Consider the following 26,129-nt stretch of genomic DNA (forward strand, 5'->3'; position numbering starts at 1 on the left):
GAAAATAGGTACTGTACATAAATCCATGCCCATCATCGTTATCATTAACCATCGTAAACGAGCCCAAGATGTGATGTATGGTACTCCTCCGACGCCCTCTTGTAGATCGGGACAGATGTATTCTCATTGCAAGATCATTGAAGCCCAACGGCTAACGACGCTAGGTAAAGGCACCAAGTAGAATTTCTTCGCCTAGATCCCAGACATCTTCTTTCAACATCGGATGTTGGGATTGAGGGCGCATCTTGTGATATATGAGCTAAAGCCAACTACGCTTCCGCCGTGTCTGCCATAGCCTGCGGTAATAGGGCTTGAATCTAGCATGTCGTCGATCCACTTCTGGTAGCGCGGCTCGGCATCCAAAACGCTTCTGGCCATTCCCAGAGGGAATAAATATAGGCAAGCTTGGTCGTCGAGAGTGCCGCATTGCTCATGGTGCCGGCATTGCCAATCAAAAACGCGACAAATTTCAATGGCGGGGTCTCGGATGGAAAACACGGCGCCGGGCTGATTCAACGGCTCGAACGAGATGCTATGTGATAACGCCGGTGATTGTGGCGGCAGAGCTGACGAGGTAGCAGCATGTCGTGCGCATCCTTGTATAATGGATTTCGCCTGTAACGGTCTGACTTTCCATAGGAGAGTCATCAACCACATCAGGGCAGAATTATAGAGCATGATATCATTGGCGTGCGCAGAGCGATCGAACCGCAGGCGACCGAGTTCTTTCGAACTGCCGCTGGATTCCGAGTCTGTGGGAGATGGGGCATTTAATTGCCATTCGTATTTGTCTACCGAGACGTATTGGCCATATTCGTGTTGCCAGTTCCAGCGCCAGCGGAAAAGTTTCTCTAGCTGAACAACAATGCATTCACATAAACTGTTCTGGCAACTCAATCGCTTATCTGAGATGAGAGGAGGGGTCGTAGAGCCGTCCTCTGGACAATAACTCATGCTGTCGAGGTGGGTATTCTGTTCTAGCAAGCCTGGTATGGCGACCAAGATGTCAAGGAGCCGTGACTGCTGGGGCTTTGCATATGGGTCTAATGCGTATGGTATGTCTTGCCAGCGCGGATCTTCGAGGAATATTCTTCGTCTGGAAAATAGCGAGGCAATTAACTATAAGCTGTTAGAGACTCAATTCATGGGAGTCAAATCGAATTGCGTACTAGCGTGGCCCTGGCAGCCTCGAAGGCATTTCTTAGGGGCTGCTGTTGAAAAGCCCTTGGTCCACACAGCATTAATACTTTCTCGATCGCTTTTAGATGGAAGACCGCAGCAGTTCTATCTGTTTGGATTGCCTAGGTAGTATCATTAGACTGGAGGTCTTTAACTTGGGTTTGGCGACGACTTACCGAAACCATCATCAGGACGAGTATAGGTACCACTAGCCTTCGGTTGTCGTAGCCTGCTGCGTTATCTCTGCGAAGCTCCTCTGCTAGGATCCTCAGGCATCTTCCGTATTGGGCCGCTCCCTTGAGCTGGAGTTCTTGTATCCTATTATTTAGACCGAAGCTCAACTGAGAAAGGGCCGTGACGGCATCAAGAGAGAGCCCACCGAGTTTGCCCTCGGATGCTTGCTTGAGCCAAATAGTCCCGTAGGACCTCCACACGAAATTTCCAAATATGTGAGCAGTACACATATCTCTTTCGAAGACATCTGGACTAAGTTCCGGCGGCGGTACGAAACTTACAGGCACCGGCTGTACAATGCCTACGAACTCGGGCATATGCAACTGAGATACAGAAACCGGAGCCAGAGAGGTGTGTCGCCATTGTGTAGCTCTCTGATAGCCTAGGCATTCGAAACCTGCCTTGATGCAGCGGTAGCATTGGGGTTTTGCCTCATCTGTTTTCAGGTTCAACAACACGAAATTATCAGATAGTTAAAACCTATCCGATAGAGAGGATTTTTCCTTACCGCACTTGACTCTCCTCTTACGACACGTATTGCAGCCCTTACTCCTACCAGCTACTCCAACCATGATGTGCTACCGTAGGTATATGTGAGTTACCTATGTGAGTTACCTATGTGAGTTACCTAAGTAAGTTATCTAAGTGAGTTACCTAAGATGATGCAAGGTATGATCAAGTAGGCAGTCTCGCGGGCCAAGGCGGGGAAACGTCTGCGACTTTAGAACGTGCCGGGTTGCACTTTTTGAACCAGACGAATACCATGATATAGAGGCATAGCCGCAAGAGTGAAACATGTGAAATAGGCGTGGTAGTTCATATAAAGTTCCAGGCGTGGCCATTTATTAGAGAAGCGGCTGTGCCCATTTAATCGGGCACATTTCAGGAGATCTCGACAGAGTCGGACCTGAACTCCAATTCCGGTCAGGTAGGGTGAAGGGTGATGACAAAAATAGTCGAGCGAGAATGAGATGAGCCAATAGGTGAGCTGTCAGTGATTAGACCATCCAAACCCATTGCTACATCACGAGTGCGCTAGATCTGCAGCAAAAGGGTTGCATACGACGCTACATATGTACGTACCCCTGCCCCCGGTGCTGGATACATGTATGTATATAGTTGTGATACCGATACCGTTGGCCAGTCTATCGAATGAGGGCCGGCTTACTATTAACTCAGTCTTTGATACTGTATGATGGGCAACGTACCTAGTTTGGACTTTTCAAGGAGTAGTCAGTTATATCAGGCCGCCGACGATATTTTACTTACATACGTACCTATGTAAGGTAGGTAGGTCAGTGAGTTGGGTCTTTGTTCTGTTCCGAAAGAGGTATCCAAAGAGCAACAAGTGCCTATAGTTGTACCTATAGTTTAATGTAAAGAAGATTTCTATTTTTTATAGCATAATAATAGACACCCGCCTCAGGTTTCTGTCAAGGCCGGATAAGTCGAAAATACTTTTCTGTAAGGGATTCTTTGGGTAGCACAAGCCGTAATTTGACGCGCATCGCTGATTTTTCCCTCCCAGGGATGAGTGCACCTGAGGTATAAGTCGAAGGATAAGAATACCTTGGAAACTCTCTGCATGTAGGGCACCTAATGGAACTTTTGTAAATGTTAAACCAATCATATAAGGATAGGTTAAGATCATATATGTACCTAGGTAGGTTAAATATGTAGCGCATAGGGCTGGACGTTTCGGCCCCTGATCCACTACCTCGTGGTGTTCCCATTTAGCATTTACACTAGACTACTACCTACATGTACCTAAGGTTAAGTAGCCTTAGGTAACCTTAGGTATCTGTTAGTACCTAAGTATATAACCTTTCTAGGATGTAGTCCAGGTCCACCCCCACAATGATTATGCCGGTCTCCGACAAGAACTGCTATAGGTAATACATGCAAGCAGACAAGATACATGTACCTTACCTTGTACATTATGTACATGTATGTTGTAGGTCAGCATAAAGTTGGCATAACCTTGCGTACATACCTAACCTAGGTATGTACCTAATGCATCCTGCTGCAGCGTTTCTCTCTAGTTCTGTACTTCGTACGACTATGTACAACGCTGAAAGACCGCGTGATTCCTCACTTACCACCAAAACTTTCAGCTGAACTATTCTGTACGACACTATAATATATATTTCAGGGGCAACTTCCATCTGCTGTAACCCTCGGGGGATGTTCGAGATGCAGATGGTGGCTTATGTGTTACTTGGTAATCCTCCGAAGGATTCTTGATCGTTGACAGCTCGTTCTCTTACATAGGTATGGTTGCGATCGTCGATGGAACACGCCGCTTAAAATCGGGTTCCCGTCTACCCCCAAAGGACAATGAGGATAGCGAGGATAGCGAGGATGACAACATAGCCGATGGCAACATAGCCGACGACAACATAGCCCAAACAGCGCTGCTACTGTAGGGCTACGTAAAGACATCCATAACCCATAACCCATAACTACCTACATAGGTAATAGAACTGACAAGATAAATAATAAAACTCACAATCTTATTATCGTATTTATTATATGCGTTTGGACCGCTTGATGATTCATCGATTGCCGTGTCGTCCAATCGTCTTCATCGTCTTAACTGATCGCCGTCGAGCCAAGCTACCTACCAAGCCTTTATTTTTTTCCAAGGCCCTGGATACGAGATGGAGAAGGAAAAGACGCGTTGGTTCGAATCAGCTCAGCCCACTCGCGCCGCCGGGTCCTTGTCGAGGTGGTCTCACAAGTCCGTATTAAAAGCCTTTGTAAGCCCGAAAGCTGAATGCACAAATTGCAACCTCGACATTACACTCGACATTACACAACAATAGCATTCGTTACTCGAAAGCAGTCTATTATATACTCTCAACGCCGCTCTAGAAATCATCACAACCCCGAATACCGAAAATGTCTTCATCTGCACCCACCCCAACGCCGTCCTCGACTTCGAGTTGCGGCGTGCAGCTCTACATCATCCCGGTGAAGGACGCGGCGTGCGCCGTACCTGCAACGGGCAACAACACCGAAATCATGGGCTCGTGCTGTGGTGCCGCCGACATAGTCTCTTACTATGACGGATGCGGACTCTACTGCCTCGCCGCGGGCCAGACCGTTGGCAGCCTTTCCGATTGTATACGCGAGAAGGGCACCTATCCCGGGGATATCTTCTGTAACCAGAACGCCACGGCTACGGCTACCGATACGGGGGCGCCTCTGCCCACCTCGGCCGGCGCTAGCATCGTCGCCACTCCTAGCAGCGGCTCCACGCCGACCCAGAGCGACGGCGACAGCAGCCCGAGCTCCACTGAATCTCCCGCCGCCGCCGCCGGCCTCCGATCCGAATACACTACCGTGACCACCCTAGGTTGTGCAATCGCAGCCCTGCTCTTCTCCGCAACGGCCTTCGGCACCCTGCAGCTATAGATTATTAATAAATGGAGTTGGATGTTTTTCCCCCGGACATAACTAATGGGAGCGTCACGTATATACCCCAGGTTTACCTTGGGATATTATATTATGGTCAATATTATGTCAAATACGAGTAGAGCTTTTTTCCTGTTTGGGAGACATGCCTTGCTACCTTGTGCGAATTTTGTCTGGCTTATAGAAAAAAAAATAAAGTATGGAATAAAATAAACGACATAGAAGTAGGAATCTTATTAAAAAGTATAAGAGGTAGCTTAGGGGTAAATTCAAGGGTAGATCTATTGGGTTCGATTCTGTTTATATTAACATTCACTATATATAAAGTTTATCAAAGGCTACATTTAACAATGCCTAATCTAATACTCTCGCGCTTAGGACATAACTTGTATATAATTGAAAAGATATTATTATATGGTGCGATGCGCTTTTATGTTACCCGGGTGGTGACCTCTTGTATATATACCCCCATCACGGTTAGATTCCAACATACTACACTTCATACTACGCTTCGGATTTACAACGTCTAGGTTTATCTTACTAGGGCTATGGCTAGTCGTAAGGGGGAGTTTGCCTTAGCATTCGTAGCCTAATATGTAATATAGCATTCCAGCTTGATGGTGTGAGATTAATACCGATAGTTAGAATCATCTTTGCTTCGGTCAAAAACTTGATACTCCAAGTTCACCTCATCTAGTGTAAAGCTGCATCGTGTTGTTCAAGGGAAAATATATGCTGCATCCATTACAAATCACGGACTGTCAAGAATTCTTGTGACGTTTATAATATATTTTATTATTATACAGAATCCCATTTTGTTCCCATCGAGCCTGTAAACACCATGACCTCGCGCGTGCTCTACTAAAAGCAAACATGCTAAAAGGCCCCAACTTGAAGTCACCCCTCAAACCAATACGATAGTGCAAAGAGATGGGCAAGTTGCTTCGACCACGCAGTCTAGAGTATTCACGCGACTCTATTGCCGTCTCAACTGAAATAAAAGGTCGAATAGCTACAATTAAAGATAAGAGCACAACTATACGTTGCTGTGGCGGGCTCGCTTGCGTGCGCTCCCTGATGCCGGATGCAGCTTGTCGTTCCGCTCTCGCTTGAGCTTCTCGTCCAACACGCGAGCTAAAATGGGTTAAGTTCACGATCTCCCTCGTACAGGTATCTGAGCAACTCGGAAACTTACTGAGCACATCGTAACCGAACTGGGGAAATTCCAAGCATAGCGAGCGGAATTCGTCCTCTGCCTCCGCACGTAGCGTGTGGCTGCGGGTGGCCCAGAAGTTGGCCACGGGAGCGCGGACCGTCGTATCTTCCTTGTTGGTGTATTGGTAAATGTAACGGGCATATGTGATCTCCCCCTTCGCCGTGGAGTTTACGCAGTGAATCTTGCTGCTTGCGAGGCTCTTCAGCTTGTCCATCCCGAACTTCTCGGCCAGGGTATACACGCGCGCATGCTTCAAGAGCTGCTCACCGGTCTCGTCGACGGTGGGGATAGACGGGTCTTGTTCTAGTAGTCGCTGACCAGGAAGCTTCCTGGGGAAGTAGTCGCCGGTGTAGAGGAATTCTAGGAAACAGCCGACGGCGTCTAGCTCCTCGGTCGCGAGCTCTATTTGTCGCGGCTACAGAAAGGTATTAGAAGATGGTAAGATAGGGAGTTATAATAGCTAGCAGGGTGGTATTAGAGGGACGTACGCTTCCATCGTCAGTGAAGGCCGCACAGGCATCGGAGAAGAATGGGCTTTGAGTAAGGAGGGCCTGGTGAGCAGCGAGGATAGTCTCCGTTTCGCCATTGCCGACAACCAGAGTCACGACAGGACTAGTAAGATAACTTATAAACCTGGTACGCGGTTCGATATCAGCACCCCCTGCGAAGGGTAGGTCTCCGCTACTGTTTCTGACAACGGTCCCCTCAGCCTCGTCACCCTCGGCCATATCGATGTCGGCGCCCGGGTTGCCTTGCTGCTCCTCAACGACATCCTCGGCAAGTTCCTCGTCCATATTCGTAGTCAGGTATGAATGTGTTTGGATACGCGATAGGTGTATGCACTGTAACTAATGCTGATCAATGAATGTTTTTGGTTTTGCTGTAAGCGTGGATTATAGATTGTAGATTGTAGATTGCGGCCAAGCAATTGGAGTATGGGACGTAGATAAATTAAGATAAAATCAATGAATGGCAAGGTAGACAAGAATTGATTAGCAATTCTGAACGAGAGTATGTGGTAATTTGATCCGTGATCTGTATGTATGTGAGCACGAGATGCGGCTAAGAAAAGAATATTAAGAAAAGAATATTGTCGCGGTTCCCAGCGGCGCAAATCGATTGAAGACCGCTCTAAAGAGCTACAAGCTAGGGGTAGGTGGGATAGTGTGATTGGAGCTTTGCTCTTGCATGGTTGGCCGGGAGAAAAGTCGAGTGGTTACCTAGGTACGTACATAGCCCGCCATATCGCCTTCTAATTGGACAGAGCTAGAGTTTACGGGCTGTAGCATCGCAGCTTGCCGTACATAAGGGACCTTAGGTACATGTACATGCTTAGGTACCCAGGTACATAACATCTCTAGGTTAGAATGATGAGGTCCTTATGTCCATTCACCTATAATTATTCCCAAAGGCTTTACACCATTTGACAAACTACATCAATTCGACAAGATAGTTCTAATAAACTCATTAAAAAGCCTCTTACGACCACCTACTTTAACGCAACACGGCTCATGGGCGTCGGTTTCAACATCATGTAATTAGTGAATATAATATCACTAAGATATCTAATATGTACAAAGAAATCCCACTGTCCCTCTAAAAAAAAAATAATACACCCGACGACAAGGTTAGTAAAATAGTAAGGCGTCGGCTACAGCGCGAGAAAAATTTATATAGCTCTAAGAGTCTTCATACCAGAACATACCAGAATGGCTTTGCGGACGAAAACAGATAAAAGATAGTTCTCTTTTACGTCTGGGACAACGGTATTAACAGAGACTTGTGGCTGGGTTATTAATTCTTTGTGCGAATTGACCGTAAACGTCTTGCTTTATCTTAAGAAGCGAGAAAGTATCAATTCTATCCTTTTTCCTGTAGGTTCGTATATCTACCATAAGCGCTTATTGTTTCATAACCCATCCAGCAATGTTCCATGTATTTTATCTCGAGCTCCGAGTCACGATCTGGTTACCCTGCTCAACCCTTCCACTTACACCGTAACGTTTGCTTGATAAAATGGCAGAACCGCAATTAGCACAAGTCCCTCCTCTCCCACATGGGCAAAGGCATCATTTATTTGGGGCTACCGAAGTTCATAGGAACTTGAACGAATTAAAACTGAACTTCAATAACGTGGTGTCGAAATGGAAATATGAGGGACTCGAAAGCTTCAGTTTAGGGAATATAGTTGTTCGCTTAGGAGTTAAGGAAGGTCAAATAACTAAGACTCGGTATCGTAGACTAGCCATAAAGCGAGCCCTCACTGACAACGCCGAGGACACGCTGAGGAACGAGATCGAAACGATCCAGGTCCGAGGTCTATATTGTTTCGAATGTAAAGTTCGCGATGCTAACAACAAACTAGGCTATGCACCCCGCAGAACACATCATACACCCAATAGTTACATGCGAATACCCGCCTCCGCCAGGACAGGCTGGAGGTGCGGGAGGTGCGGGAGGTGGTGGTCCTGCTGAGAATGCAGCTGATGAGCTTAGTCGACTGTTTCGACAGGTCAGCGTAAAAGCCAAGGAAGCAATTAGGGATCCTCATATCCCTTCTCGGCTGAGAGGGAGGCGGCAAGATCATAGAATGACTACTAGAAGGGTCGTTAAGGAATTAAACTTGGCGGCGCTAAATGACTACCCATATATGATATCGGAGTATCTCGAGAATGGCAATCTGGACAGGTTGTTACATAGAATCTCATATCATCAAGTTCCCATCCCGAATCGGGTCCTCTGGTCTATAGCCCTCTGTAGTATGTCTCCTGTTTCCTTTTACTTTTAATCCTAGCACTTAATTTAGGTACTCATGCTAACCCCCCCAAAGTGTTGAGGGCTTGTATAGGAATGGCATACGGGAGGCCTTCACGGGAGGATCTCGTAGCCGGTATCAGGGGAGAAATTCCAGAACCAAGACTAGAAACTATTCCACCGGGTGACGCCGGTCCGAGAGGCTTAGTTCATGGACGTATCGAGAGCAAGAATCTTATATTCGGTACCCCTGACAATTTCCGGGAACATAGCTTCGTGGCCCCTCTTAAACTCGCCGGTTTCTCGCAAGCACACATGATCGAGGATGCTCGTGGCCCAAAAGAAAATCTGTTAGGGATGGGAAAAGTAAGCGAATACTTCGGGTGCTCTTAATAATACAAGGCGATATGCTAACCTTGTTTTCCCGCAGATGCTCTTCATCTTAGCCATGAACGACTACAACCAAGAAATTCTCCATGACTCTATGGTACAGCCAACAATCCAGAATGGAATTTGGACGTACGCAACCTTACTATATGAAGACAATCCTAATATTGACCTGGATCTAAAAAATTTAATCGGATACTGGATGAACTGCGACCCTAACTTGATGGTTAACGTACGGCATGTACTCCCGCTAGTCGAAAAGGCTGTCGAGGAAAGGGGCGAGGCGTTTTATCCCGGAGTACATCGAGAGACGGACGCCTCTGTTAGAGCCTTCCTACAGCTCATGATATACGATGCAGCTCAAGAACCACCAATGCTGGTAGCACATATGGAAGAAGTACCACCATTCCCGCTACCAGCATTTTTTGATCATCCTGGTGACGGCGACGGGCCTGCTGAAGAAGATATGTTAGACGGACCCGCTGACGAAGACGACGATTTCTTCGAGGTCCCTCCAGAATTTCATGCTCCGGAAGACTTTCCCGATCCACCAATAAAGCACCCTGTAGGTGGTTTGTTTCCGCCGCATGACCTCCCTGTTCCACCGCCAGAAAATAAGATACCGCCGCTGGATCTTGCCAACGACGGCGAGGACGCTCCCGCCAACGAGGAACAACCTAAACAACCTCATGACCCTCTTTACGACGATTAGATTCCACTATGTATTGCTGCGCTATTTCTAGAATGGGTAATCGGTGCCAGTCCCTGGTTAGGTAGTCCTGGAGTATTTATGGGTAGTTTACAACTCTCCAAAGGTAGACCATCTAGAAAGTACCTAAAGGTATATTATAGGATAACCTAGGTAGTGATATAATCTACCCTGTAATATAATGTACTTATTACACTAGTATAGATATTTATCCTTTATCGTGGCCTTAGTAGCCATTTTTAATTTCCTAGAGATTCTCTCGTCCATTTTGCTCGACGTACATTCATCGCCCTTCTAGGATTAAGTCAAGTTTATTTAATCGAATTTTCTTTACTCTGGAATTCTTAAAGTATACGTGGTATAGAAATGTTGAATGCTAGGTATCCCTTTAGTTGGGTTGAAGTACCGAGTCCATTGTATGTCACCATGGGTTGAAAGAGCCTAGAAATTCATGCTTAGCTTGCGCTTATCTTGATTGGTACCTATTATGCTGGATATAGGGGTTACTTGATATGGGCTGTTTACTATGAGCGCATCGGTTAATATGTTTTGTTTCTCGCCGAGATGTTTTATCTTTGCTTTAGGGCTTCCTAGGTACTTTGTAGAAACTTCTATACCTACCGCTCGTTATTGGAACAGACAGGGTAGAATGCGATAGCACGAGCTAGTGGCTTCGAAGGACACTCAAATATCCGAGCCGGCGAGTTGAATGAGCGATACTAACGAATACTGGTTTTTATGTAGCTCATTGTTATGAAGTTTGAGTGTCTGCTCTTATGTCTTAACTATAATTACAGAGCAAATATTGATGGAGAAGAGCAGCGTTCTCGTTGTGTCAAGTTTGTGAGAACACCATGCTCTGTGGATGAGCCGAGTAGCCCCTCGAAAAGCGAATTTACAACTTTAAGAAAGGCCGTATCAGACTTTTGTCGTTGGATACCTCGAGGATATAGTATAAACTCGACGGTCACGGTTCATGCTTATGATTAGCTTAACCAAGTAAGTGTCCTTTCCCCTGCTCACGTAGAACCGTTTGTACAGTTTCGAGAACCGTGGCATGAAGCGCCTTAGGGGCAGCAACGAAGCCATGGTTGGCGCTCATATTCCTTCCCACCCCAAGATCAATAGGTTTCCCATCAATATCTGTAATCTTACCACCAACCTCTTCAAATAGGAGCACTTTAGGCAGCTGGAGTTAGTGATCGCTTCTGTGGTTGCGAATTTTGGGGGACTGAGTATGCCTCGAGGTTGATAAGACCTTTTAAACCGCTAGGCAAAGGAATATTGATTCCAAGGATATGTTAAGGAAGGGGGAAAGGGGAACCTTTGATGTTAGATTAGGTACGTACTGGCTCCTGCGTGATCCCATATTTTCCCCGTCCGACTCCGCTGCTTGTAAACCCAGATAGTCATATTTGCGAGCCCGATACCAAGAGTTACCCATCGAAGAACCCATGCGAGCAAGTCGCAGCCTCTGTTTTCAATATTTAGCTTGTCCATAACCAGCTGGTGGGCGTCGTCTACCCCCGAGTCCAACATGTTATAGCACGATACCGGCCGCAAGGCCTGAGATGATTCGGCTTCAGCGTGCGGCTCGATTCTACGAATTTGAGCTTCGTCGGGCGACGACGATGCTACCAACGCGCGAGTATAGGTGCCATGGCCTTTCACGGCGAACACGATGCATCCCCGCCCCGTTGGGTCTACGGAAGTATTTGTGATGGGGGCCATAGCATTGGCAGAAATGGTAGGACAACCAACGACGCTGAGGACTTGGCTGCTTCCTTGTAATAACGCGACGTTTATCGCGTATGCCTCGCGTCGGACAAACGTTTTTGTGCCGTCGATCGGATCAAAAACCCAGACTCGCCCGGCTTGCGAGCCGCCAGGTTCGCCAAATCCGCACCAATCGATCATCTCGCACATTTGGTCGGGGGTCTCTGGTAGCTTACAAAGAGACTTTGCCTGATCGTCCTCGAGTCTTTGAAGTAACCTCCAAACCCGGTCTAGCAAAACGGGGTTGGCCCGCAAATCTGCTGCCGACTCCTCCCCGACGAATTTATCGTCGGGGAAAGCATGATGAACAGTGGCGGTCAATAATGCTTGAATGGCAAAGTCGGCTACCGTGACAGGACTAAGGTCATCTTTCTCGATGACTCCTTTGTCTTCGACTGAGATGACGGCCTGGCTGAGTTTAGCTGCTGATTGGATCGCTGCAATGGCAACTCTCAACTCTTTAGCATATGGGCTATCCATTTTTCTTTTTCTTTTATTCTTCTAGGGGCAATAAGAATTGTGTTAGAATCTCTCCTTAATGCCGATCAATTACATCTAAAATGTAATACATGTGATGATGTAACCAGGTGGTATATGTTTACAGCTAGGATTTGATTCAGGATTGTGCGCTCGTAACTCCGCCAAGCCGAGCGGGAATCGAATGAATCCCACTCCACTAATCTACGGATTCATGTAGATCTAATTGTACATGGTTACATAATACATTTTAATTCGCTCATCACCTGAACAATGAGGTGAGGCTCAAGTCAAGGAATTGTTTTGCCGGATATAATCACCGCCGAGCTTACGTTCCCGTCTTTGATCAATACATTTGGTTAGGAGGTATATATCATTATCAAGATCCTTTCAGGTACGTGCTATGTACAGTTCTATACAAATCACTAGGTTAAGAGGTAGTTGACTTTCTAAGCTGCCCGTAGTTTAAAAACGGTTGGCTATTAAAAAGGCAAGGCATGTCGGAATGTTTATGGCGTCAATAACCTGTTAAGTATCAAAGAGATGATATGTAAATGCCGGGTAACCCGTTTTTTTTTTATTCCAATAGGTCACACGTCTAAGCCCGGATCCGTATGATCCTACAACGGCTTTGCCCTATATATGGAAATATGGAAATATGGAACTAACACAAAGTCCTACACCACCTCTAAGTTAGAAACCAACCAATCACATTTACAAAAAACCGCCCTACATAGTAAGACCACCACGTAGCGCCCGAGCATCCCGAAGCTACCCACCCCACCCACCGTTCAGCTTCTCGGCCAGCCTTCGGGCTCCGGCCAACTTGTGCATATGTATGTATGTACTCCATCTTATCGAAGACCCCCAAGCCCCCCGCTCAGCCCTACATACTATTTCTTTCGTTTGATTCCTGGTTGTTCAATTTCTCTCGCTTGCTTGTATCCGCCTCTTCCTCGCTTCGAGAGTATAATATGTGACGAAAGAGTCTTCCTCCACCAAGGTCGGAGAAGACGAAGATGGCCAAACCAAGAAAACAACCTTCATCCTTTCGACGTTCGCTCCTCGGTTTTCTCCAGGCGATATTTGCCGCTGCTGTATTTGCTATATTTGTCATTGTCTGGTTAGTACAGGGAGGGACGATTCCCCTCCCCCAATGGGCAAAATCATGGAACGGCGTCTCGCCTGAACTGCAAAGGACTTATGCCGCTGCTCTTGTGCCAGCGGTATGCATTCTAGCGGTGCTCTTCATCGGTGCTGGAATCATCCTTATGACGAGAGAGCAGAGGCAAGACAGGAATAGTGCTGTCTAGAGGACTCGCTACCGCTACCTATGCCGAAGATGGGGGACAAGTCGACCGAAACCAAGTTGTCCACACGTGAGATGCGTCTCGAGGTGTAAGCGCCACATTCTCGCGAGCATCGTGTGACCACGAAACTCCGAAGAAAGTCCTAGCAGGCAATCCAGCCATCGATCACGGATTACTGTGGGCCACTATAGGAGCCTCCGTTATAACTGGGAGGGCTCGGGATCGTCTTCTCCGGGTTTATGTCCAAGAGTACTCGGCCTTTACTGACGAAACAACCTTGGAATGAATTTAAATGTCCGATTTACGACCTCGCCCCCTATTATCAATTATATAGCTCGGAAACGAGCAAGTCCTTCTCGGCGCATTATTTGGGCTCCTTTTACGAAACCGAATATCGGGCAAGCGTTTCATGCGAATATATACCGCTGCTACATACCAGCTCACATCAATGTGTACATCCATCTACCCGGTATTTAAACATACCTACACACCTTCGTGGGAAAGGGGTATCTCCTCTATCGGGACCCCTTAGCCAGTGATGACGCAGTACTAGATTCAATTTTGGTACACGACTATGCAGTTTATGATTGGGAGGAGCAGTTGCCATATGTCCTTTTTAAAGGAGAAGAATATTTCCGCATTTTATTACTTTGAGCATTTATGTGTTTATGATGCATTTTGGGTGCTTTGGTACGGCGTTTTTGGATGTGCATAAGACTGGGGAGCGAATGGTTTCGAGTTCGGAAGTATGGCAACTTGCAAGCCAGGGAGTACAGGGATGATACCATAGAGTTTATATATATTAGGTATTTAGTTCTGCCAATTCTACATGTTCTATGATCCGAGACTACCTAATAGCACTGAGATACCCAGGTAGTTAAGAAGAGTATCTCGTGGCTTCTGGAGGGGGCGCCTTGAGCTTCGGGTGACTGTCGTCTACCGCTAGGTTTATGCCTGGAGAAATTACATAGAGGGCATTTAGAACGCCATATTTCTATTTCAATTAGGGGCCATAAATCACCCAGGGCTGGCTGTATGGTTTTCTAGTATCCAGATACAGATGTCCTTGGGGGGGGGGAGGTTATTGGAAATGTAGTTGATATGTCTCACTTGAGGATGAGGAGGGATAAGTCAGGCGTAAGCAAATAGTTCATACTATGGACTTTTAATAAATTCAGCTGCCCTCTCGGATATGGCGTAAAGCGTAGCAGTTAAATGGCCGCTAATCTGCATTGGCAGCACGGACGCGTCGACAACACGAACATTAGATGTCCCGTATACCTTGAACTTGGGGTCAACGACCCCTCCAAGCTCGCGGGACATCATCGAGGCTGACCCGACAGGATGGTGATTAGGGGTTACTATCAAGTGCGGTCAGTTTGGCACCACCGGAGTGTCCCATCTGTCAGTGCGACATTCTTACCAGTGCTTGCAATGAAAGTCGCCCATTGAGCATCAGTAGCATTACGAGGCAGTGCTTCGTCTCCAGGGACTAAATTACCAGTTACAACATCGCCAATCGGGTCTGTATACCAGAGATTTTGCGAGAGCCGCCCAAGCTCGGTTTGGACCGTGAGATCGAAATCGATTAAGAAGTACTCCGGGTCGATTGCGGGATCGCTGGCCTCGGTTGATCTGAGGTGGACATTACCTCGAGAGAAAGGCAACAAAGGCCAAAATGCTGATATGAGGATATTTCCGGAAGCCGAGGTTAGGGTTTCAGCAATTGTAACATAGTCCTTGAAGATCAGATTGTGTTGTATGCGGAATATTTCTTCTAATTGGTGAGCATCGATGGCTCTGTTATTAATATCCGAGACCTTTTGGGCCCATTCGGATAGCTTGGTAGATGTCGCCTCTGCTACTACGGAAGTCTGCTTGCCGAATAGGTCTTGAGCTGTGGCAAACGTTGCGTATGGTATAGTTCCTGTTAGGTTGATATTTGAGGTGTACTCGAGGGCCACGTTGGGCTGGTCCTGCAAATTCTCACCCACTCCGGGGAGGTTGATCTTTGTTTCTATGCCGTGCTCTTTAAGGATACTAGTTATGTCAATATGTGTATATGGCTGGCTAACGCCTCAACTTACTTCGGATTTCCAACACCGGAGCGTTCAAGGATTAGAGGACTCCTTAAAGACCCGGCGGACAGTACGACATCTTTCGCTGCGTTTATAACGACCGTTTGACCGGTAGGGTCCAGGTATTCAACGCCATCTGCTAAGAGCGCGTTGCCATCTGTTAATGAATTTGCCCAAGTTACTTTCGTCACTGTCCCTTTAATGATCTTGAGGTTAGGTCTCTGCTCAATAGGATAGTAGAACGCTCGAGCGGCGTCTTCTCGAATGTTTGCGTCCCTGTCTAATGTCTGTGGCCAAACATCAAACCCGCGTGTTTCACCACCATTGACGTCTAAGTTTAGGGGGTAACCCAAACTTTCCCAAGCTTGTTGAGCGAGCTCGTGGAAGGATCCGTTAAGAAGTCTGAATGGAAATCCCGTTTTCACCAATCCATCCTTACCATGATATTCTGCATTGAAAGTGGCGCCAGCGGCCTGCTGGACTGTAGTGGGGGGAGAGAACTGTTCGACCTGTTTGAAATAAGGATATAACGTGTCCCAATCCCAGCCGTCGTTCCCGAGAGATTTCCATGCGTCAAACTCGGCTTTGTCGCCTCGGATGTAAGTCATACCTAGAGTCCTAGACTATCAGCGAGTTCGACCAAGGAATCAGACCGTATTAAACCCACCATTGATTGTACTAGTCCCTCCAATGGCCTTGCCAGCATGGAAAGGGATTGATTTATTATCAGCTCCCGGCTGTGGCGTCGTAGCATATTGCCAATCGATCTCAGTATTCAAGGCGCGGAGGAACGCGCCAACATCTGTGACATTAGGATTGTTGCGAACGTCATCACCCGGTTCGACAATTGCGACTTGGATATTCGGGTCTTCTGATAATCGATTTGCTAGCACAAGTCCGCACGTACCGGCGCCTGCGATCACGTAGTCAAAGGTTTCGCATTTTGCCTTGGCACCAAGAGCGACGAATATTAGAGGAATAGCTAGTTTCATTGCCGATGGAAAACTCTCATAAGATAGGATCTATCTGAACTATGAGAAGACTATGCTAAGTTAGACTTTCTGAAATGCGGACGTCAAACTTATAAAATAACACCGCATCGGACATGTGGATTCTTTCGAGCCATGCTGGCTGACAAGAAATATTACCACGGACCGAATGGCCGCATCTGATTACTGTTCCAGGGCATGATAAAGCTGAATTCCCAGGTATTTTCAGCACCATCGCATATCATTCGCCGCCTTAGATCGTCGAGTCTAGGGGGTGATCCGGGCTTGTCTTGATGGGATTGCGGGGAAGTTGACTATTTATTGCGTAACATTCTCCTTGTTTTCCAGTGAATCGGTTTAGATGCAACGCCGTGTAGGGCTGACAAGCTAGAATGCAACTATTCTCTGTGAATTTGAGCTTTTGAAGCTGCGAGCAATTATACGTGGAGGGAGAAGGGATTCGGGTCATAATAGCCAAGGCTTTCCCGTATGCTACAGCCATGGCTACACGGCTTTCCTTAATCGATTGCTGATAGTGGATGGCTCTGCTAAACTTCCAAAGGTTTCTTCGTCATCTTATAATCTCACTATGAGTCTTTCCATTTGTATCATGTATGTCCCAACTTACATTCCAACAACATCTAATATAACGAGGGGATATTTACATACCTAGGTATGTAGTAGTACGAGTCAAGATATGACATGAAGTTCTTGGTTCGTACGACTCTGAAACAATCATCATGCTTCATACGCGGTCCTCTCCAAGTTGAGAGTAGCCCGACTTAGCACATAAGCAACATCTACCGCGTATCTCCGGTGAGGTATTGAAAGGAAAATGATAAAAGATAAGAGAGAAAAAGAGCCGGGTCGCGTTATTGCTTATTTGACTCCGGGAATGCCTAGATCATGTCGATAGCGTTGGTCCTGGCTTTGACGAAGTGGTCCGCGCCTAAAGATGCCCAGATATTCGATGCTGGTGCCCGCAGATCCGAAACGCAGCGATTGCAACCCTCGTCAGTCCGCAATCAAAGCCTGCTATCCCCAGTAGTGTTCGGTATATGTAGGTAGGTAGCTAACCCAGAAAGGTCACAGGCCAAGTTGCACTATGTGTTAGCTCGTGGTGATACGATTGCAACGACTCACTAACGAAGCCATGGCGGTAGATCTTGCGGTGATAGGCAGGTGATGCTCGTGCAGCATTGTCGATCTGCCGCCTGACGAGCTGAGCCACCCGCCCAATCACACTGCTAAACCCGTTGTCGTGCCGCATTAACGCGACCACCTGCGGTCCCGGTTTCCCCTTTCATATAATACCATGTCTCTCATCCCGGACGGGGGCTTTCGCAGAGATCCAGCTGAGGAGCCAAGCTCGCTCGATCTTGCTAACGGGTAGTGCGAGGGAGATATAGCATATATCTACGTTCCTATCAGGCGTGTGAGATCCGAAAGGGGAAGGCAGGTATACACCCCCCTGTCACGATGCGTTCGGATCTACGTTACGCAACCTGTTTCCCATCCATGCTGGACGGTCTTGTTCGATGTCGCGCAGGGCTAGTAACACCGAATTGTTGCATCAAGAGCTCAGATGGGGTTTCTTGTCCAATAGTTTAACCCATTTCTCTCGTCCAAGGTCTTGGATTAGATATTCGCACGCTGACCTGAGCTCATGTGTATCGTTGAGTCTCTGTTATAAGTAGTAGGCAAGATGCTACCATCGACATGTCACTGGCATTTACTCTTAGCCCTGCAGGCCAAAGCTGCTATCATCTCCGTCTCTCGACCGACCAAGTTGTACTCGATTACCGCCCGTCATGTTTGGCTCTAAGGTATGTCAACGGCAATGAGTTACTACCCGAATCCCTCATGCATCATCGTATTAGGCAGGATCGCTCATGAGCATTCTCTATTAGATCCTCCCTGCCATCCTCCTGGCTATCGTAAACGTATCGGCCCTTGCAGTAGAGAAGGTTGCCATAAGACAAGATCAGACTTGCGTGGCTACGTGCGGCAAGGTTTGTTACTGGCAGGAAGATATCGATGAAGCCGTAAAGCAGGGATATTCTTTACACCAGTCCGGCCAGACCGTTGGTACGTCAGATACTTATTTACTAATTATTATGTTTGTCTTATATCTCTAACCTCCTATTCCTATATAACAGGTTCGAACGACTATCCTCACCAGTACAATAACCGTGAGGGTTTTGACTTCCCCGGGCAGGCCCCTTACTATGAATTCCCTATCCTAAGCAGCTTCGACCCTTATGACGGAGGCAGCCCCGGCGCGGACCGTGTCGTTTTCAATGAGGCTGGCGACTACCAAGGCGCTATTACGCACACCGGAGCAAGCGGTAATAACTTCGTGGAGTGCACCTAAGTGCGCGCCGTCCAAGTTGATGGGAGCGGGGTCCACTTTGGTCCAATGCTGAATTGTGTATACAGGAGGTATTTAAGCATGTCAGCATCTTATTTGTTCAATATGATGGCACATGCCCTGTACCATACCCTCCATAATTAGGATTTATGCAGTAGGAATTATATTCGAAGAATCGTACGAAATCAACCAGAAGTGTTCCATAATTGTGATTTACTCAACCGAGAGACAGCGAGAAGCTGGATAGAACAGAAAATGTCGGATTACAAGTGTGTTGCCGCACCACATCAAGGTTAAGGACATACTTCAACATATTGTCTTCAGCTGTATTCTTAATTAGGCCCTTTAGCTATGCAGGGATATTCACCAGTAGTAGAAAATGCTTAACAGAAATGTGGTATCAATAGTACATCATATTTAACATCATAGCCGCCTGTAACTACACTCCCATCTAATAGCAAAGCCAATAGCAAAGCCGGAAGTTGTTGCAGACGCCAAAGACATAGCAGCTAGCTGTTATGCTTCCCTTTTTAACGGCACCCGCCGGCCAGATATCGACACAGATAACTCGTAATACACATGCCCGTTAGCAGAGAAACCTCCAAGCAAACAGAGAGGGCTTATTGTTTTTGCGAGATCATCATCTCTTCATTATCGGCAATAGGCGCGGGGCGGTTAACGGATTTGTTCAGCTCGTTCTCGCCGACGACGCTAGCGGTACCCTCGAGCTGAAGGTGGTAGTCCTTGTTCTGGCTGAGGACATACTCTTCCTTATCAATGTGTCGGAAAGTAAAATAGAAGACGATGGTGAGGACACCACCGGCGATGGCCGGGCCGCCGAAATCCCACGTCAAGTACGGGTCGGTAATGACGGAAGAGCAAGCTAAACCGATGGCGTAGGCCACGGCCGTGTTAAACAAATTCAGAGCAGATACCAGACCACGCATATTAACAGGAGCACGCGAATATGCGATACCGTAGGCGGGCACATTGACGAACAGCTCCGAAATACCACCAATGGCAAATGGGATAGCCATCCACCAGATGCTGATAGGGGCCACTCTAGTACCGATCTTACAGTCGCTAGAACCGTACTCGCCGCAGGGAGACTGCTGGTACGCGTAGTAGTTCAAGATAGCATAACCAGCACCACCCACCGACGACATGGCGAGCCCGGTGGTAATACGGGCAACCGGGCCATAATGAATGTTTAGCTTCCGTAGAAGAGGATACAAGCCGTAGTTCAAGACCGGCGCCATAGCAATGATACTAAGCGAGTTAAAGTTGTTAATAACGTCGTTAGGAACACCGTTGGTTGTCAACATGGTTGACAGGAAGCTAGCAGCGGCACCGAGACCGTTGTCGTTAATATACTGGATCGGGAAAAAGCAGAAAATACCGGTAGCCTGGAATGTTCGTCGCACATCGTCAACAAATTCATCGTTCCAGTCGGTCTTGTAGTGGAGGCCTGCAGCTTCGAGATGCGACGGCTTAGCCAGGTCCCAGAAACCGGAGCGACCAAGCTTCCTAAAACCACCACGGCGGAGACAAATGCCAAGGACTCGGAAAACGTTGCCAAGATCGCTTCCGCCCGGAGGATGAAGGATCAATCGCTTGTAGAGGAACCAGAGAAGGAGCGGAAGGGGAAGGTAGAGTAGAAGAGGGATGAGGAATGCAAGCCACCATCCAACGTACTTCTCCGAATAGGATGTAGCAACTCCCATAAATCCACCGATGTTAATCAGAAGGTAAAACCAAAGCATGACTCGTTCGGTAGTAGACTCGGGATCTTGGATTACACGCTCGCCAGAGGCTAGCGTCATGACCTTGGGGACGGTGATGGTTATTTGATCTAGTAGAAGGGGAGAGACGTTGGGCTTGAACATAGCTTAGGAAAACCTGTTAGTCTTAACAATTCCATACAAATGCGCCATGAGAGAAACTTACCGGCACCAATTGATAAGATATACACGGAAAGGAAATAGGGAATCTTAGCCGTGCCGGCTGCCAAAAGGTCTTTGGCACCTGCGGCAACCATCAAGACGTGAGCAACACCGAATACCACGACACCCCAGCAGATAAGCGCAAAACGTCCGGTCTTCACGTCGGCGAGCCAGCCGAAGAGCATAGGTAGCGCGTATGCCAACATGCTAAAGGACTGAGTAATGGCATTTGCCGTGACTTGTCCGAGCCCTAGAGCGCCGCCCGTCTCCTGGGTCCCCACCGGAGGAGCTCCGTAACCATTTCCATTTTCCGGTAGAGGTCGATTAACGTAGTTGCTAATCAAGGGCTGAACACCATAGTAAGAAGCTCTTTCGCAGAACTCTACTATGCAGATTAGGTAGGCGACAATGGGTAGGCTGCCGGGAACTCGGCGCAGAGTCCTCATCTCCTCCTCTGTCGGTTTGCCCTCGTAATCCGCCTCCATTACAGAGGGGTCGAGGTACGGGTTGTGGGAATCACCCGGAGGCGTCTTGGACATCTTCTCCTCGTCGATAGGCGAGCTAGTGCCCGAGGCACGCTCGACGGGGTCTACTGCGTTACCTAGGGTATGTCAGCAGGCGTTCAAATGGCTAAACCACGTCGTCGTCGTCGTCGTCGTCACATCTCTTGGTGTTTAACATACCCATCGCTAATCCCTGTCTCTAGACGGTTCGCAGTTACGCAGATGAATGCGATACTAGAAAACAGAGAAAAGAAAAATCGAAGGGGACGGTGGGATTTATGCTAAAAAAGACCTAGGATGGCCCACAATATCGGGAACTATGTACGTGCGTACTAGATGCGTACTAGATGCGTGCTGGGTATGTATGGGGTTTGACATGGATAAATACTACCGAGTATCTAGCCTACTGAATCGGGTCTCCAGGTGAGCCTCGTATCAAGCAATCAAGCAATCAAGCAATAACCATGCTATAGATGGGTTCTCGGCGTGCGGCGAGGTTCGAGGGGCGAAAGACCTACGAGAGGATCTTACAGGTTGTTGGAGCTACTTTCGCTAATGACGGGACCAGGCCATATTGTCGGACTTTCCGTATTTCTACTGTCTCGGTCTCGAGCATGGAGCGGCAGCCAGTAAGAGCGGACAGACTCGTTATCTTCGTGCCACTCATGCGGGTCTAGCGATGGGGGGGGAGTTGCTGGTCTGTTTGGGTTACCCCTGTCCCGGTGTCTTTTGTCTTTTGTCTTTCATACAGGTCACTATGTGCATAAGGATAGTCTCCAAAAAAGCCTCTCGAGGCCGGCCGAGTCGTGAAAGAGATCGGATTGGGTCTAGCGAGCTAGCGTATATCACCGAGTTACATCCGTCGAGCACGGCTGGGGGAACATGCTCGTAATTCTGGTAATATTTATGCCGGAATGGGAAGGTGATTGTCTGCAACCAACCCTTGAGACTTTGCTAGGGACTGTTACGTTGTATCACAGTCCTACTGTGCAGTATCCAACGCCCAATGGCCTGGGACATATTAACAAGATAATTGATACGTTATGCGTAAGTTGCGCGAGTTGCGTGAGTTGCGGCGCGGGTTAACATAGGGTCCAAAGCTTCGATTGGGCGGGCTTGGCAGGGATGTGACTTACACTAGTGTATGTACATGGATGAGATTATATGGGGGGACACTGCATAGAAGCTGAACCGAAGCATTCGATGCCATGATACTACCACACTACACCTGCCATGATACGCTATTTTTGCCAAAGACAATCAAGCTTTCAAGCCAAGCTGAACGGGTTCTTTTCATTGATTTATTAAGCTTTTGCCCAGCCGGTGAGGCTTGTATAGGCGGGATCTTGTTTTCGGCAGAATTCCAAATCTTGTCCAACTCTCGAATCGGCATCACGGCGTTCCTTTTGCCACACTCCATAGAACTGATAAGCTACATAGATAGGTACCTACCTTTATCAGAGCTGAGTTATCATGTACCTAAGTACCTGCCGTAAGCCGCCTCCTACGATTAATGGCTACCTACATGTAGCACCGAATTTTAAGATCTAAGCTATGACATTTTGAGTAGCCGTCTCCGGGTTTTATATCATCCTTCCCCCCTAGAGTAATTTCTACGGGTAAGGTCGCGTGGTCATTTTACCTGAGCGCGAGATTTCGATTTAGCGATTTCCGATCGTGTTGGCAGGTTGGTAAGCGAATAGTCATGTCATATGATGAAATGCTTTGCTATACATAGTATACTTAATGTAATCCGTATGTTCTGCAGTTATTCAGCTCCAACACTGTCCAACCTCGGTTCCTAGCAAAGTACGTACAGTATGTAGGTACCTAACACGGTAAGTGTGACATAGTATCGATAACGGAAATAAATTAATTCCCCAGACTCAAGTCGGACACTCAAACTTTAAGTACCTACCTCCTAACTCATTACAAATACCTAACTACCAGCCAGCCGGAACTCATCCGCAAAAACCTTTCTACCTATTACATACAAACGTTAAATATACAAAATACTTAATATAAGCATACCGATACCTAGACAACACTTTCTTGATCAGGCAAATTAGGCAATTGTTCTCTGCATGTTTTCCTTGCCATTATTGTTCACGCGATCGACTCTAAAAGACACCCTACCTAACCAGGTGAAGCAGCTGAGCAGTTAGGGCTAAGAGGTAGATACCTACCTAGGTACCTACCTACCTAAATGTAAGATGTTAGATAACCTGCGGGCCCACTCGGCCCTATTATAGTAGGTACATAATGTATAACACCTGTAAGCCATATAAATTCATTTACGTGCAAATAAGCTGGCTGTATAGATGTATTGTACCTATCAACCAATCAAATCCTACCTAAGTCTTCCCTTACTGAATACGGTTCGCACATGAAGCCACGCTCGAAACTCATTGGCTCTGATCTAGAATGAGGTACATCTACAAATACATAAGCACGCGATCGTGGATCTAAAAAGCAACATTGTTGCCCCTTACCTTAGATAGAGGCAATTGTATGTAGAAGCAACAAAGCGTATCGTATCGCATTATGATTTTAAACCTGATTACACCTAACATAACACCCGATTTGCCAATGGCCAATGATCAATATATTTACATGACCCACTTCAATGAGCCTGAGAATCATATCCTACTGCGGTAAACGTCACAATACCATCAACGATGCTGTTGATCGTATCATACATAAGGCATAAGCGCATCTCTTCGCGTAGATCATGTATGCGTCTATCGTCACAGATATCATTTTGGATATCTACAACTGACAACTTCATCTACGCACGCAACTGTTCATAAAGACTACCTAGGTAATATCCCAATCTGTATCGCCAGAGATATCTATGAATGCTGCCAACCCCAACCTCTACTGCAGTTTGGTTTGCCTTTTCTGTTACTCGATATCTAGTAGACTCCGCTCCAATGCTCTGGTGTATTCTCATTGTATCATTCGTCTCACCTTATCGTCCCAAGAGCATGGTTCTGAGCTCAGATCGGCTGTCTTAATTGGTTGAGAGACACAGTCCATTCATAGCGTCGACGGGTGGCGTAGTACGTCGACAAACACCCGTCTGTCTGCATGATACAAACGAAAACGTGAACCTTAAGTTGACATTTGCAAGTTTTCAGCCCTGTCGCTCAACCCGACCCGAATAAATGTGCGTCAACAAACAATCAGGAAGATGTGAAAGGCTTTTATCAGCGGTTCCACCCAGCCATCTAGATAATTCGAAGAACACCCACGCATTTGACCGCCAACGTACGATTACAAAAGCCTAATAAGCTAAGTAATACGGCATGATTACGGAGACTTATTAGCGTCGGGGTTGGAACTACATAAAACTGGATATTCGAAATTGCGCTTAACTCCTACCGCCGGTTCCCGCAGTATCTTCCCGTCGTTGATTAATGTATACTACAAGGATCTAACTGGAACTTTGACAACTGCTAAAATATAAGCAAACTAAATGTCCAAATCAGCAGAGAGCATATGCCGAACGCTCCGAGGTTCGAACTAGAGAAAAGCTTAAACAATTCTCGAGCAAATTCGGCTAAAGGTGGTTCATGTCATACAAAAATGTTCTCACCCAGTTTCTCTTGCAGCATTCGACATGTTGAGAAATAGGTAGTCCAGAAAGACAGTTAAATTAGAAGTTGAATGTCTTATATTTTGACTGTCATCTTAGATAAGTAATCAATAACGCCCTAAATCCTATTCCACGTGTCAGCGGGATTCAGGGGGTGATGATGAACTAAAATTTCAAATATTCCTTGTAATATATAAACAAACCCTCGACCACAAAGAAATCAAACAAGATAAGCCTGGTAAGTATAAAGGACTCTCCAAATTAATCAGGTATAGTATACCGAATAGTCACCTACTTACATGGTCATTTACTATACCCAAGGTACAACCTCTACTCTGCTTTGATTGCGGGAGGGCAATCTGTGTGACTTCTACAAGATCCTTTCATAGTATATTAACAAGCAACACCGAAACTTGCGTAGCGTACTGGCTACTACGGCAGTGATTTATCATTCTAGCTAAAGGGGTAACTAACTTGAACTGTCAAAACAAAGTTTAAGTATAACTCATTCAAAGCCGGATATTACATAGTAGCTAGACTAGCGTTAGTTTCGGGAGAAAAAAGGCTAGATTATGAGCTGGTCACAGTTAATCCTATTACTTCTCGCTGGCCTGGTGTGTTTTATACTAAAGTGTTAGTAATGGTAAACTCTTAAGTCATAAATCGACAAAGTTTACGACTGTTGTAGGTGCGATGATAATGTTACTCGAAAGCTAGATAATACCACGTATATTCTAAACAATAAGCTAGCGGGCCTTGAAAGTTGTATGAACGCCTTCCCCATTATAATGCACCGAGATTTGCCAGCAATAGATACTAATCCTGCTTATAGACCTGTCTTAAACCTTCGCCCTTTAGTGTCCTCGAGCCCAAATTGTCATGAGGATTGTCATGAGGTGGTGTAAGAAGTAAAGGAGCAACTTTGTTGTTGTTCCGCGAATAACCTTAAGCTAAGTATAGGAGCCTATAGCTTTACTTACGGAAAGTATCTTTAGTTCTAGATGAGAATCCTAGAATCCTGACACAATTTGAGCTCCCAAGAATTGCCTCAGCAGTTGACTGCTTTAATACAAACGGGATAATTTTGATTCAATACCTGTCAAATTTATTTGGGGGGGGGGCCCCGCCGGGCCCACGAAGAAAGATAGAATAGTAGAGGGAGGAAAGAGGGGAAGAGCGGAGGAGGGG

General features: G+C 46.8%; 8 protein-coding genes across 8 annotated transcripts; 3 read left to right on the forward strand and 5 right to left on the reverse strand.

Annotated features, from left to right (window-relative positions):
• Positions 1 to 10: 10 nt before the first annotated feature.
• Positions 11 to 2,611, reverse strand: F4813DRAFT_345851 (uncharacterized protein). Its single transcript, XM_049241802.1, has 5 exons — positions 2,068 to 2,611; positions 1,922 to 2,004; positions 1,356 to 1,849; positions 1,170 to 1,301; positions 11 to 1,119 (listed from the first exon to the last, which is right to left on the reverse strand). The coding sequence occupies exons 2-5, from the start codon at positions 1,983 to 1,985 to the stop codon at positions 214 to 216; spliced, it is 1,596 nt and encodes a 531-aa protein (XP_049103786.1). The 5' UTR covers positions 1,986 to 2,004; positions 2,068 to 2,611; the 3' UTR covers positions 11 to 213.
• A 1,483-nt stretch (positions 2,612 to 4,094) lies between these two features.
• Positions 4,095 to 5,005, forward strand: F4813DRAFT_174137 (uncharacterized protein). Its single transcript, XM_049239220.1, has one exon. It carries the CDS (start codon positions 4,315 to 4,317, stop codon positions 4,828 to 4,830), a length of 516 nt encoding a protein of 171 aa, XP_049103787.1. The 5' UTR covers positions 4,095 to 4,314; the 3' UTR covers positions 4,831 to 5,005.
• A 775-nt stretch (positions 5,006 to 5,780) lies between these two features.
• F4813DRAFT_174351 (uncharacterized protein) lies at positions 5,781 to 7,178 on the reverse strand. The gene is made up of 3 exons (XM_049239224.1): positions 6,535 to 7,178; positions 6,026 to 6,461; positions 5,781 to 5,964 (listed from the first exon to the last, which is right to left on the reverse strand). The coding sequence occupies exons 1-3, from the start codon at positions 6,838 to 6,840 to the stop codon at positions 5,867 to 5,869; spliced, it is 840 nt and encodes a 279-aa protein (XP_049103788.1). The 5' UTR covers positions 6,841 to 7,178; the 3' UTR covers positions 5,781 to 5,866.
• A 562-nt stretch (positions 7,179 to 7,740) lies between these two features.
• F4813DRAFT_174256 (uncharacterized protein) lies at positions 7,741 to 10,256 on the forward strand. The gene is made up of 4 exons (XM_049239223.1): positions 7,741 to 8,356; positions 8,412 to 8,805; positions 8,877 to 9,166; positions 9,231 to 10,256. Exons 1-4 carry the CDS (start codon positions 8,063 to 8,065, stop codon positions 9,897 to 9,899), a joined length of 1,647 nt encoding a protein of 548 aa, XP_049103789.1. The 5' UTR covers positions 7,741 to 8,062; the 3' UTR covers positions 9,900 to 10,256.
• A 49-nt stretch (positions 10,257 to 10,305) lies between these two features.
• Positions 10,306 to 12,317, reverse strand: F4813DRAFT_174178 (carbohydrate phosphatase). Its single transcript, XM_049239221.1, has 3 exons — positions 11,246 to 12,317; positions 10,518 to 11,075; positions 10,306 to 10,337 (listed from the first exon to the last, which is right to left on the reverse strand). Exons 1-2 carry the CDS (start codon positions 12,150 to 12,152, stop codon positions 10,888 to 10,890), a joined length of 1,095 nt encoding a protein of 364 aa, XP_049103790.1. The 5' UTR covers positions 12,153 to 12,317; the 3' UTR covers positions 10,306 to 10,337; positions 10,518 to 10,887.
• A 1,950-nt stretch (positions 12,318 to 14,267) lies between these two features.
• On the reverse strand, positions 14,268 to 16,654 carry F4813DRAFT_174241 (putative GMC oxidoreductase). Its single transcript, XM_049239222.1, has 4 exons — positions 16,205 to 16,654; positions 15,547 to 16,147; positions 14,883 to 15,499; positions 14,268 to 14,820 (listed from the first exon to the last, which is right to left on the reverse strand). Exons 1-4 carry the CDS (start codon positions 16,527 to 16,529, stop codon positions 14,615 to 14,617), a joined length of 1,749 nt encoding a protein of 582 aa, XP_049103791.1. The 5' UTR covers positions 16,530 to 16,654; the 3' UTR covers positions 14,268 to 14,614.
• Positions 16,655 to 17,954: 1,300 nt separating this feature from the next.
• F4813DRAFT_174357 (uncharacterized protein) lies at positions 17,955 to 19,209 on the forward strand. The gene is made up of 5 exons (XM_049239225.1): positions 17,955 to 17,985; positions 18,157 to 18,222; positions 18,277 to 18,352; positions 18,437 to 18,614; positions 18,686 to 19,209. Exons 3-5 carry the CDS (start codon positions 18,338 to 18,340, stop codon positions 18,898 to 18,900), a joined length of 408 nt encoding a protein of 135 aa, XP_049103792.1. The 5' UTR covers positions 17,955 to 17,985; positions 18,157 to 18,222; positions 18,277 to 18,337; the 3' UTR covers positions 18,901 to 19,209.
• A 308-nt stretch (positions 19,210 to 19,517) lies between these two features.
• On the reverse strand, positions 19,518 to 21,325 carry F4813DRAFT_378758 (general substrate transporter; the record flags this gene model as incomplete). The annotated part of the gene is made up of 2 exons (XM_049245369.1): positions 19,518 to 20,785; positions 20,845 to 21,325. The coding sequence occupies 2 exons, from the start codon at positions 21,323 to 21,325 to the stop codon at positions 19,518 to 19,520; spliced, it is 1,749 nt and encodes a 582-aa protein (XP_049103793.1).
• Positions 21,326 to 26,129: the final 4,804 nt, after the last annotated feature.

The sequence above is a fragment of the Daldinia decipiens genome, assembly GCF_022478715.1.
Source record: "Daldinia decipiens strain CBS 113046 unplaced genomic scaffold F4813scaffold_3, whole genome shotgun sequence".
NCBI classification, from domain to species: Eukaryota; Fungi; Ascomycota; class Sordariomycetes; order Xylariales; family Hypoxylaceae; genus Daldinia; species Daldinia decipiens.